Genomic DNA, 13909 nt, shown 5'->3' on the forward strand with positions numbered 1-13909 from the left:
TTTCCACAACCATTTGGATGAAGAAAGGCTTCCAGTCTTACATTTTCTCAGTGATTTTGTCTGAGGTCAGTTGTGATTCGCTATGTCCTACTGTATGTGTGAGTGTGTTGGGGCCAGTTTAAAGGGAACACTCAATGAGGATGATTGGGTTTGTGTCACAACTTCTGTTTGCTCTTATTATCCACAGTCTGGAAGACTTGGATCCTGAAGAATTCTTCTAAAACTGCTTCCGACTTGCTGTTGACTGCACCCTTCCAATTCTTCAGGGTTTTTGTCCCAAAGAACACCGTTTAAGACCAGTGTCTGAAGGGAAAACCCAAAGTGACTAATTCAGGAGTTTTGCATTTTGTTTCTCCTTTTTTACAGCCAATAGCCTTAAGTCATTGAATGGGGAATCCCTATTGATTCCGGAACCTTCTTTTACATGTCTGATTTGTGGAAATATGGGTGGGATATGAGGCCTGAAACTTAACAGTACTGAGAAAAAGTATAGAAGAAGCAAAAACAAAACTTGTTGGAGTATCTGTCAAGGAAAGAAAATGGACAAGAAGACAACAGAAAACACGGACATCACTCAGATATAAAGAAAGCAATAGTACTTTTAGAACATTGGTGGCAAACAAAATAAAAATTGATGCCAAATAATCTAAGATTTCTAATGCAAAAGTTAAATGAGACTAGTGAGAGTTTCTTACCAAGAACAGAGCTAATCACTTAAAATCACTTAAAATATTTTTGTTTTAGTCTCAGCTATGTAACAGTTATTGCAATATTCTAAACAGAGCCCTTAAGACAAAAACCTGAGTTGTCTAATTTATTTTTTTTTACGTTATTTCCTTGTGTTTATCACAACCCATTATATCTTAACTCTCTCAAAATATTGTAGCTCAATAAAAAGGTGTTCTGTTATAAAAGAAAAGCATCATGAGGGAGGAATTTATTAGAATATTTGAGCAATTTTGAGGAAAACAGGCCATTCAGTTCAACAAGATTTCTAATGGAATTCCACAGTTTCCCCAAAGTAAGTTAAGTTGGAAGATCTCCAGTGTTGTACTGCCTAGCACACTACTTGTTAAAATGTTTCATGTGTCTATGTCACTCCAGATTTGGCCTCATAAGTGAGTTATATAGCTCAAGCATGACCTCAGTTGACTTGTACTACACATGTAAGACTATATATAAATTAATATACTAATTAGCCTTTTCAGTTGCTTCTCTGCATTATCTGGATGCAGACAGTGGTGAGTCTACTAATATTTCTAGGTCCTTCTCATAAGATGTCCCTTCCAATTTTAGACTTCGAATTGCGTACTCAGATCTAACATTTTATCCTTTTGCATACAGTAAAAAACATTATATTTACTTACCTTAAATTTTACCTGCCACAATTTTACTTATGCCTGTCTTCTGTACAGATCCGTCTGAAAATATTCCACTGATTCTGCATTACCTGCCATTCTACCACATCTATAAACTAGCTTATTTATTATATCCTTGTGCCATCCCCAGCTATATGTATACATGATAATAAAACTCAACTGAACTCAAGTGATCCCTGAGGGATACCACTTTTAACATCTCCTAATTCTGGAAAGGTTCTTTGTTTCATAACTTTTTATTTCCACTGTTTACATTAATTTTATACCTATCTACACACTGTGTCTTAAACTATAACTTGTGAGACTTTTCTGAAACTCAGGATAAATAACAATACCATATGCACCTCTCTGATCATATGCCTTGGTTGCTTCCTCATAATATGATATCTTACAATAACACAAATGAAAATGACCTGGACAAAAATGATGGGACCCTTAACCTAATGTTTTGTTGCACAACATTTAGAGGCCATCACTGCAGACAAACAATTCCTGGAGCTCTTATGAGACTTCTGCACCTATCAACAGGTAGTTTCGTCCACTCTTCCTGAGCAAACTGCTCCAGATGTGTCAGGTTTGAAGGGAGCCTTCTCAAGATTGTGTGCTTTCAGTTCTCTCCATAGATGTTTGATCGAATTCAAATCAGGGCTCAAAGAAGCCCACTCTAGAATTGTTCAAGATTGTGTTCTTAGCCATTCTTGGGTGCTTTTAGCTGTGTGTTTTAGGTCATTATCTTGTTGGAGAATCCATGACCTATTACTGAGACAGAGCTTTCTGACACTGGGCAATACATTTCACTCCAGAATGTCTTGAAAGCCTTGAGATTTCACTGTTCCCTGCTCGAGGCACCTCGTGCCAGATGCGGCAAAGCAGCACTAAAACATAACCAAGCCTCCTGCATGTTTCACAGTATGTATGGTGTTCCTTTCTTTGAAAGCATCATTTTTATCATCTGTGGACATAGAGCTGATATGACTTGCCAGAAAGCTCCAGTTTTGTCTTATCTGTCCAAAGGAATGTATCCCAGAAGCATTTTAGCATGTTAATATGCATTTTGGCAAAATCCTAGTCTTGTTTTTCTTATGTGTTTCTTTCTTCCATTGAGCCCACTCAAAACACAATGGATGGTGCGATCAGATACTGATGGACCTTGGTCTTGGAGTTCAGCTTGTATCTCTTTGTAAGTTGACCTTGGCTTTTTCTCTATCTTTCTCACTATCCTTCTGCCCATTCTGGGGTCAATTTTCTTCTTGCCACAGCATCCAAGAATATTGGCAACAGTTGCATGGGCCTTAAGCTTGTTAATGATATTTGCAACTGTTGTCATAGGAACATCAATCTGCTAGAAGATGGCCTTATAGCCTTTGTCTTTAACGTGCTTGTCTATAATCTTCTTTCTGATATCCTCAAACACTTTCTCTGGTCCATGTTCGTGTGTGGGACACACGGTGATATTCTACAGCAGAATGACTGCTTTTCTTTATTAAAATCTGCTGAATAACTGATTGCATGATTGGAGACATGTGACACTAATTAACGAAAACAGCAAGTTTGAAAAATTACCAATTATTTATGACCTTTATACCAACAAATGTGTTCAGGCCATTTTAGAAAATCTTTGTAGAATAAGCAATACTTCATCTCCTTTCACAGTTGCTTTGCTTTACTCAGTGACATATCAAAGGCATGCAGGTATACATGGGGCAATTGCTCTACATTTAGTCATTTTTTAGGAGGCATACAGCACTTTTTCAATGAGTTCTAAGGATACCAACAAATTTGTCTACATCTACACGAGTTTATTTTCCATTTTGTGGCCACAGTGGTCAGTATTTTCCAAAACACTGCCGACAACACTCACATCTTTCTCATTACAGACATTCCAGAATGCAAAATGTGCTTGGTATTCTAATGTTACAAAGTTTATTAGGGAAAGACCAAGGTACTCACTGTCTTGACTACGGAGCACAATGATGTATCTGTCCACTGTTCTTGACACAGGTTTCCAAATTAATAGAGCCATAGTGGTTGTCACATTTATAGCCTTGAAAGATGAAGGAGTATCAGGTGCTGAAAGAATAAAAAAGAAACAAAACTAAACATGATTCTTAAGGATGTTCTAAGAAAGCAAAAGTTAGTTTGATTGTTTTAAACATTGCGGGTTTTTCCTGTTTGTATTAGAAAGTCACCTACCATACTAGTAACTGTGACTGATGGCAATGGACTATGAAGATTTGCTTCCTGCGCAGACAGCAGTTAGACAGCACTTTGGAAGTGTCCCCTGTCTGCTAGAGCCCAGCAGCCCTGAGGTGTTGTCTGCCAGAGAGCCTTGCAAGTGGACCCTGGCCTTGGCTGATCGTATTTCATTGGCAAGTGTTTGAAATTGTAAACTATAATTGTGGGTTTCTGCTTTTCAAATATTACTATGACTCTGGGTTTAGGCTTAGGCTCCTTATGGTACTGAATAGTATAAAGCAGGTTTTGAAAATTAACATCTGGATGAATGCCTGAATACTATAGACAAAGGCAAAGGTGCAGGATTTTTGCAATATTTCAAATGTCATACAAGCCAATAAAAAAAAAAACATGATAATATAAAAACTTAATGTGTGTAATGATCAGAACACATACATTCAAAATATACAGTATATTCAAAATATATATTTTGTACCTTATGCAGGCATTCAGACATGTCCACTTATTAAGTCAGAATAGTCTGGCGGCCTAGACACTCACCAGTCAGAACAATTCCAGTGACCGGGTCACTCTCTTCACGTCCTTGCACTGACATGACACTGATCTCATATTTTGAACCTGGGACCAGATTGGTAAGTGTTACTTGACTACCCTCTACCTGTACACTATAAGGCTCACCTGCAAAACAAAACAAAAAATTGGAATTCATTATTAGTTCATTATTACACTGTGAAAGGGTGCTAGAAGTAAAAGCACCACCAGGGTGACAGGGTGCAGCCTTGTAGGAGAGAAAAAAAAACACAATGGCCCTGCATATGTCATTGTAAGAACATAGGAGATACATGAGGGTAGGTAGTATGCCAAGTACCAGTGCAGGTTGGCACAGAATGAGCACCAGTTCAAGTCAGAGAGAAAGACTAATGAAACCTTGCTAGAAGTATGTCATATTCCTTCAGAAAGACAAAGGGCAGGTAAACCAGAAAAGCACAAGCATACCAACACTTTATCTGGAGAGAGCAGAGTGCCTGCAATTAAATAATTTAGATTTTGTTTTGCTTATTTTAAGGATTCCATTGGTGACATCAACAACAGTGACATTTACTGTTTCTAATGTTGCTATCATGTGACATGTCTGCTATGGTTTAGACAGGACTGTAGTCCTGGATCAGATTTACTCTTTGTTTATTTAATGGTCGGATATTTTTCAAATATTGTTTGCCTTTTTAGGGAGTGATGGTTTAAAATCACCTCATTGCATGATATCTTTTAGACTACTTCTGCACTATTATGTTTTTATTTAAAAAATGCATTTTTAAATGAAAAAGATCTTAGTCTACATTAGCATGTCCACATTATTTGCAGAAGTATCCATATTACTAACCGAGAATGCTAAACCGGATGATGGACGCAGGCACATCCGGCCATGGGCCGTAGCTGCAAAAAGACGTACTGCGCAGGCGCAAAAAGAGTCCGCGAGAGTCGGCTGAGGAGCCGAGAAAGGCGGACAAAAGAGGGCGAGAGAGGCGGATGAGGGGCCGCGAGAGGCGCAGGCGCAAAAAAGAGTCCGCGAGAGTCGGAGAAAGGCGGAGAAAAGAGGGCGACAAAGGCGGATGAGGGGCCGCGAGTGGCGGACAAGACCACAGAAAAAAGGAGTGAGCACATACAAAAAGGAGAAATGAGGCGCAAAGTCAAACGCAGGAAAAGCACGAAACACATTGCACACGAAACTAGACTGGAAAAAAAAAAAAAAAAAAAAAAAGAGGCTCGCGCACAACAGCAAGGCACCCCCCCCCTACAGGCACCGGACGGGACACACACCAAGAGGGGGATTCAAACAAGACACAGGAACACAAAAAGAAAGAACACAAAACCACCCCACAGACCCTACAAGCGAGGGACGGGACACACACAAAGAGGGGGATTCAACAAGACACAGGAACACAAAAAGAAAGAAGACGCTCGCGCAACAACAATCCTCAACAATCCCCCCCCCCCCCCCACCCACATCCATAAGAAGTGACACCCAAAGCCACATATTCTAAAGTGAACGTCAGCACCTTCACACTAGACAGCATAGGTGTCAGCATAGGTGGATCTCCTTACAATAAAGCACTATTAACCGTTCAACTGCAGAAAAGGAAACATATTAACAGTGACTGCGACGCTCCTTATTACTTATCCATATTTCGGATGCTGAGAAAGAAACAAGTCATGAATACACGGTCACGGGTACAAAACGAAAAGGGAAAGGATAACAGGAACAAACACACGAACACGAAAGAAACAACAAAATAGACGGCTATGCAGCATAGGTGGATCTCATTACCATAAGGCACTATTAACCGTTCAACCGCAGAAAAGTCTCCATATTAACAGTGAGTGCAATACTTCTTATTACTTATCCATATTTCTAAAAGAAAAATGTCTCGACTCCAAAAACGCAAAGCTCAACTAAAGCTTCTAACTAACGATGTACCTAAAAGTAAAAACTTTATGAACTGCGTTAGATCCTACAATAGTTCATTTGCTTTTAGTAAATATCAGGCCACCAAAAGGCAATGGCCCATACTGCTTTCCCATATGTGCACAAATACTGCATCGCATTGGAACAGTGCACCCTGAAACAAATCAACAACGCAAATATGCACAAATCTACATCCTGGATCCACATGACGCAAACTATCAATCAAAGTGCTGCATCGCAACAGGCACGGATTCAAAACGAAACACCTCCCGTCTCAGACATACGTTAACGGCAAGGAAGGCTACAACGGGCGTCTCACACAGCACAGGCAAATCGATTACAGCTCCAAAACAACACGTCAGAAATACTACACATGCAACAACGCGCCTCTCAAACGGCACAAGCAAAACATACACCGGGAAAATTCATTCGGATTAATGAATGTCATTTGCAATCATTGTCATTCAGTTCACTTCCCTGAAGAAACAACTGGCAATACAAGTAATACATTTAGACGGTGTTGTCAAAAGGGTCAAATTAGACTGCCTTCTTTACATTCATATACTGAATATCTACAGAAGATTCTAACTGACGATGTACCTGAAAGTGAAATCTTTATCAACTGCATTAGATCCTACAAATCGGTATCCACTATGAACATTAACGGTGGCACTGCACGTGACATCCGTCTTCAAAAAATGTTGTTTATTGATGAATGTACAATGGCATGAAGTCACTTACTCAACACCATTCATAAACTTCTACAAACGTTTATGAATAATAATATTCGATTTGGAGGAAAGGTACTTTTATTAGGAGGAGATTTTAAACAGTGATTAACTATTCTTCCAGATGCCATGCACTCAGCTATTGTTCAGTGCACCTTAAAATACGCAGACAATTGGCATTGCTTTCAAAAGATACAGTTAGTAAAAAAGATACGATGTCCAGAACCAGATCATAACAATTGCTTATTACAACTGAGAGATGGTACACTCACCAATACAGATGGACTTCAGCCACATATTATTACAATTCCTCAAGCCTTTATATGCGACGACTTAGTTACAGAGAGATTTGGAACAGCAATCTCATTAGACCAAATGCCCCTTTTAACACAACGCACTATATTATGTCCAAAAAATATTAATGTGGAAAACATTAATACCCAAGTCATTCCATTACTTCCTGGAGAGACACAACTCTTTCTAAGCTCTGACAAAGTTGACTCTGATCACGATAATGACCATCTTCATTGACCTTACAAGTTCTGACCTGGAATTACCTTTTACACTTAAACGGCGTGTACAAAGAAATTTTCCAATAAACCTTTACACTGTGCCACACACTTTATTGTTTGCTTTCTATTTGCATCATCTACACCTTCACACTATTCTATATCTCATTCATACATCACGCTCTTTGTCATTCCCAACACCAGGGGTTGGCGAGCGAAGCGAGCAGGGGGCGGAGCCCCCTAGTTTTCATATATGCTAAAAAGAAAGAAAATGCATATTATGTAATTGTCTGTGTACACTGGGATATGCACAGCATATACGCCTTAAACTGGGAATACACTATGCAATGTTGTCATGATTTTAAGTCTGAATTTGCAGTTTACAACTGATTTTCTGAGTTGGCTTGATTTCAGCTTCATTGGCCATCATTTCACGTGTGGTATGAGAGTAGCTGTGATGCACAATTGCATCTTAGGATTGGGCCTTTACACTACTGGAAGAATTGCTGTCATTTTATAAATTTTAGTCTTCCATCTTACAGTGTAAGACAATTTTCTGATCAAGTTTCATGAAATTCATTATGCGACAGTTGTTTTGAGTGTCCATTGTACACATTTTATCTGAGTACCCATGTCATGGAGTGTCAATCAAACTAAATGTGCTTGTACAGTTTGATGACATACATGGTGAGACACAAAAATAACCGGATTGGTAAAAAAAATATATTTATTGAGGAATTACAGCATTCTAAACATTAACACCTTCTATATACTCCTCCTCCCGATCTGTACAACGCTCCATACATATCTTCCATTAATTGAAACAGCGCTGGAAGTCTTCTTGCTTGAGGCTGTTCAACAGGTTTGTCATTTCTGTCTTCACTTCATCCATTGAAGAAAAATGTGTTCCTTTCAGTTCAGTTTTGATTTTCGGGAACAAGTAAAAATCACAGGGAGCTAAATCGGGCGATTAGGGAGGATGATCGAGGACAGCAATGTTTTTGTCAGTCAAAAACTGGCTTTACAGTAGAAGCATTGTGCGTGGGAGCGTTGTCTTAGTGAAACACCCACCCCCTCTTTTACCCCTGTCCTTCCTTGAAATGTTTGTGCCACTCAAAAACTTGTATGTGAGACAAACTGTTACCACCATACACTGTTTTTATCATTTCATAAGTTTTTGTTGCTGTTTTGTTCAATTTGTGAGAAATATGACATAGATTCGCTGTTCGATTTTTTCACCCGACATTGTAGCGGCAACTCGTGTAGTGATTGTTGTGCAAATACTGACTGGGCTATTCATAGGATATACCTAGCCGGTTGGCGGTTTGAGAGGGCTTGTAGGAAGGGAAATTGGTTCTATGATTCTATGTTCGGACAACCTCCAGACTGTTTTCCAGGAAAACCCCAAACCCAGTCTGGTTATTTTTGTGTCTCACCTCATATATGACTGGCAACTCAAGCATGCAGTAGTAGCTTGACCACAATTTCTAAATATCACACAAAATGGAATTTAGGTCTGTACTGGTAAGCAACACAACAAGCACCATGGAAAGCAATTCTTCTATGGCCACCATGTTGGAACATGTTTCCCTTCTGTGAAGGGTGACCAGTCAGGGAATGAGACATTGTAATGAGCAGGATCAAATCAGGGAAGAGCCATGTAATAAGCACAAATCAAACAGAGTGCAATTTTCACCCATCCACACTGAATCCTGTGCTGGCATTTTTAAAAGTATTTGGTTCTGGAGATCATATTCAAAAGTATTCATTTTTGTAGGTTGAAAACGCTGGTGTAGTGCAGACAAAAGGTGAAAACAGAGGCAAATGAGTTTTGAAATTAAAATATAACAGTAGTTACTCAGCCTTAGTCTCCCATTAGCAGGAGAGATTGGGGCAAAGCCTCACATGGAGGAAGAAAGAGGGAATGAATTAAAACAGGATTGATTGATTTATGTATTACAGGACAAGCCACTCTATCTAATGGTCTGGGGACAAAATAGGTAGGCCAGTGAGAGTGAAAGCTTGTTTTTTTGTGTCGATTTAATTTTGCCTTTTTTCCCCAGTATTCATCCCTTGCTAGTGCTTATTTTCAGGCACCAGTTTTAATTTATTTCTGTTCTACTTCTTGTTGTTCTGAATTTGGAGTCACATGAGGATCCTAAACTTTTCAAATCTGTTCTGTATTCCTTTTAGCATAGAACAAGACTGCAAATATGTTTGACTAAATATCACAAGGGCTGAGCTTTTAAAGCTGTGACATCATTCCATGTTGTTGATAAATGAGCAAGCATTTTAACATTAAACAACTTATTTAAAAAGGAAAGACACAGTTTCAAAAAACTCCATAACTCACTAACTGTTAAACAAACTCTTGTATTTATCTTCACAACAATGTATAAGCATAACTATGTCTGTGTTCTTTCTGTCTGCAAGATCTTGACAGGGACACTGTTTGCTACAGTGTGAATGATAGATTTACCACTTGGAAGATATGTTTGAATCGTCAGACTTCCAAGAAGTCAAGATTTTATCAGTTAATAGGGGTGTGGAAAATTAAGAAAACTATTATCTAGGCTGAAAAAAATCTGAGGATTGGAGGATAATATAACAGCAGCTGTTTCAACCATCATAGTGAGTATCATCAAATAAATACAAAGTGCCGCACTGATGTCTGCCAATATACAAATGGGGATCTCTTTGGAATGTATTATAATATGAAAACACTGTCTTTCGTTACATTTTTTGAGGAAAAAGTTGCAATGATCTATTGCATGCATATGAATATTTTTTAAAATGTTGGTATTATTTTACATACACCATGTATTTTCAAATTGTAATAGTAGTAGTTTGTAAATTAAAACTTTTGTAATTTTATAATTACAGATACAATTACATGGGGATGCAGTTGGAAACCTGTTTAGGCTAAACTTTACACAAACTGTGTCCCTGTGCTCTGGCTGAACTCATTTTCAAGTCACAGTCTTGTTTCCCTTCATAATTTTGAAAACTTCATTCATGTCACCACTCAATCTCCATTTGCTAAAAATGAAAAGGCTCAGCTCTTTCAATCTTTCCTCATAACTCATACCCTGCAGTCCTGGAATCAGCCTAGTTGATCTTCTCTGGACATTTTCTAGTGCTGCTTTGTCTTTTTTATAGCCTGGAGACCAAAACTGTACACAGTACTCTAGGTGAGTCCTTACCAGTGCATCATAAAGTATGTGTTTTCATACACATGTACATGGGAGGCAGCTAAAGGGCTTGAAGTAAGGTAATTTCATACCAGACCAGGGATTGGAGAGGTGCACTGATCCTTTCTCTTTTTCCACTGCATATCTATTACAGGAAATTCCGCCTGGTCCCCATGATGTCACTTCCGGTCAAGTGCTCCATGACATCACTTCCGGTCCAGAAGACGCCCCTTCTGGTCATGAGCCCGATGACATCATTTCTGGTTCGGGGGAATACTACCTCACTTCCTCTGTTGCTCTTTAAAAACCCATCATCTCAACCTCACCAGTCAGTTCTATTTTGGACTCAAACCAGTACACATCTCTGCTAAACAAATTCCATTTTGCAGCCAGGAAAATCATATGAGTGGCTACCCCAAATCTTTTTATGGTTCTTGTCTCATCTTTGACAGTGTAACTTCCTTCGACTTATACTCTACACATATAACATCATGTTAGCCTTTTTAATGGTTTCTGTACACTGCCTGGAGGTCGATAGTGACAAGTCCACTATGACTTCAAAGTCCTCCTCATAAAGGGTATTTTCAAGTATCAAACTCCTACTGTGTATTCAAATCTAACAGTTTTACTTCCTAAATGTAAAACTTTACATGTACTTACATTAAACTTTACCTGCCACAAATCTGCCTAAGGCTGTATGCTGTTCAAGTCTCTCCGAAATGATTTGATAGATTCTACATTATCTTCCAGTCCACCTAGCTTGGTATCAACTGCAAACTTAGCCAGCTTGTTACTGATATTTCTCTCCAAATCATTTATATATATTAAAAATAGCCATAAGCCTAGCCCTAAGAGACAGCACTGTTAACATCACCAAATTCTGAAAGAGTTCCTCGTACCATCATCTTCTGCTTCCTGTGCTTAAGCAAATTTTGATTGCATCTGCACACTACATTCTGAACTCCCACTTCTTTTAGTTTGATGCCCAACCTCTCATGTGGAACCTTATTAAATGCTTTCTGAAATTCAAGATAAATAATATCATATGCACCACTCTGGTTGTATTATTTTGTTGCTTCTTCATAGAATTCCATCACATTAGTAAAAAACAACCTCCCTCATCCGAACCCATGCTGACTGCTATGAGCCCATGTATACTGTATGATTGCATTGTTTACTTTTCCTCTAATAGCAGCAGCTGCTAATCCCTTAGACTTTCCCCTTAATATTTCTAGTGCTATTGGCAGTTTAAAACTGTATACCTACCTTCCTCTAGGTTAGTGTAGGTGACTTTGTAGCTGTCCACATTGTCTTCTAAAAAGACCCACCTTACCACAACAGATGTGTTTTTCACATCACTGAAGAAGATTTCTCGGGGTGTGTCTGGGGCTGCAGAAAGACAGGGATTTTCAAACATTAGAAAAACAGGGATTTGCCAACTATAATGGACTTCATCAAGCAATATGTTAGAGTATTTTTGCAATTAAGAAAATAGAGCTCCTTAAATCAATTTTTATTTCTGTACTTTATTAAATCTCAGTTATTACAAGTAAAAAAGCAATGTTTTTTAATGCTTCACGATGGAAGTTATTATTAAAAGATTTATCCAAAATGATAGGGAGAGACTCTATGGGAATCCATTTAACTCATTAGAGTCTATTAAAGATCATTTCAAGATTCTTTTTGTTTCATAATTTTTTGACTCTCTATTAGGAAGAAGGAAGTAAGAACACACTCATTAATTTCTTTTGATACCATAGTGCACTGTACTTACCACCGAATGAAATCATTTTCTGACTTGATACACCATCCCCATTGACCACAAGACAACTGTGGGATGTCTCCAGGTTTCTTAAGTTATGAAAATAAGGCAGGATTGTGTGTCTAAATGCTATTTGAAATACATCTATATTGTACAGTTGAAACAGTTCAGTCAACCAATCAGTGTTTGTATTATATAGTCCTGTTAACAGCCAACAACATCACAAGGTCTTTTTTAGACCCTTGCAGAGGCTTCTTGAGACATAGTAAATAACAGACTCAATATTCAAATATTATTTTTTGGTAACATAGTTGTCCATTGGTAAATCAGAAGTTGTTAGAAAGTTTAAATGAATTTATCCATTGGATAACTCTGAAGTAAGGTTAACAAGTCATTCATAACTACAATGTGTGGGGACTTTTCAAGTAATAAAAAGAAGATCCTAAATGTGCAATGTCTGATATTTCAGACTATTCATATTTAAGTCTTGTACATTGTTTATTTTATAACTAGGATTGCTATTTTTAAGGAAACCTTTGAAAAATGTTTACATTTATAACCACATAAATCAGCGATGTGAAATTAATATTTAAAGAAATGACATAAAAACTGGCAGTTAGTTTGTTCTTTATTTCCACAATTACCTGTGCGGGAGGTGGTCATCAAAGCAGGCGAAACCCTTCCATTAGCTATGCCCTGTAATCGAATTTCATAGACTGTGTCAGGGTTAAGATCATTCAGCTGAAACGATCGAATGTTGGGATTCAGCTTCTTCTGTTTGAAAGTCTTGTCCATTTGGGACCTCTGTGAGAGGAGAAATGCACTGAAGACTCCCATTGGAGCGCTCCAGGAAATAGTAAGACTGCGAGGAGATTGGGAAATCACTCTCATCATCTCCACCCTGGCCAGTGGTGTCCCCTCTTCTTCTACATGAGCAGTGCGTGTCGGTGGGACTGGAGTCGGATTAACAAGTCCACTAGCTGGAGCCAGAGAAAGGGCAAAAGGTAAAATGTAGACTGAAAAACTTAATGAACCTGCTGACCTAGATTAAAAGAAAGCTGAATGTGACAAAGCCTTATATTCCCAGATTTTAATATGTATCTAGTTACAGAAACTGGAGGCAGTAGTCAATGGCTGATGGTAGCATGTGACTGGGATCAGTAGGACAGGCAGTAAACACTGTAGCTTAGTCACAAATAGGCCTGCCTTAATAGGAAATAAGCTGTGCTGTTAGGTTATTTATTATATAAGGGATGAAACCAAGGAATACTGCTAGAGAAAAGCCTCTCATGCCGCAGCCTGGAGTAAAATGGTGACACAACCACTTCTCCTCAGTATATGCTCAGTAGAATTCCATATTCTGTATAGTGGAGGGTAGAGTACCCAATAATGTTTATGGGTATCTGGTTATGTAATCCTATTTCTGGATGCAGGAGTGCAATGAAAACTGGAGCTAATAGATTACACTGTTGTCAGTATACTGTTCGATTCCTCAAAAGAATTATGGGACTGACCTGCTAATTAACTTTAACATTTCCAATAAATCCAATTTCTCCCAGAGCTCTTTAAGCTTAAATTCTGAGCGTGAACTAAAGCAAATGCAGGGAGATTTTACAACCATGGGTTCTAAGAGAAGATGAGAAGAAGTGCTTTTTAAGTCTTTTCTTGCATGGTTTATCC

The 13909-nt window shown here is 38.4% G+C and overlaps 1 protein-coding gene and 1 long non-coding RNA gene across 3 annotated transcripts in view; one reads left to right on the plus strand and one right to left on the minus strand.

The window, feature by feature from the left end:
- Positions 1-13909, minus strand: part of LOC114650889 (tenascin-like) — a 585410-nt gene that overhangs the window by 509597 nt on the left and 61904 nt on the right. The window contains exons 8-11 of one of the 2 annotated variants that reach the window (XM_028800800.2): positions 12874-13209; positions 11734-11856; positions 4116-4253; positions 3330-3449 (exon numbers count right to left, since the gene is read on the minus strand). In XM_028800800.2, the coding sequence (XP_028656633.2) occupies positions 3330-3449; positions 4116-4253; positions 11734-11856; positions 12874-13209 (717 nt within the window). The remainder of the gene's footprint in view (positions 1-3329; positions 3450-4115; positions 4254-11733; positions 11857-12873; positions 13210-13909) is intronic. The other variant, XM_051933682.1, reaches the window with a different exon arrangement.
- The window catches only part of LOC127529643 (uncharacterized), a 744809-nt gene that overhangs the window by 436708 nt on the left and 294192 nt on the right, over positions 1-13909 (plus strand). The gene's annotated exons all lie outside the window — the stretch shown is intronic.

This window comes from Erpetoichthys calabaricus, chromosome 1, assembly GCF_900747795.2.
Source record: "Erpetoichthys calabaricus chromosome 1, fErpCal1.3, whole genome shotgun sequence".
Lineage (NCBI taxonomy): Eukaryota > Metazoa > Chordata > Cladistia > Polypteriformes > Polypteridae > Erpetoichthys > Erpetoichthys calabaricus.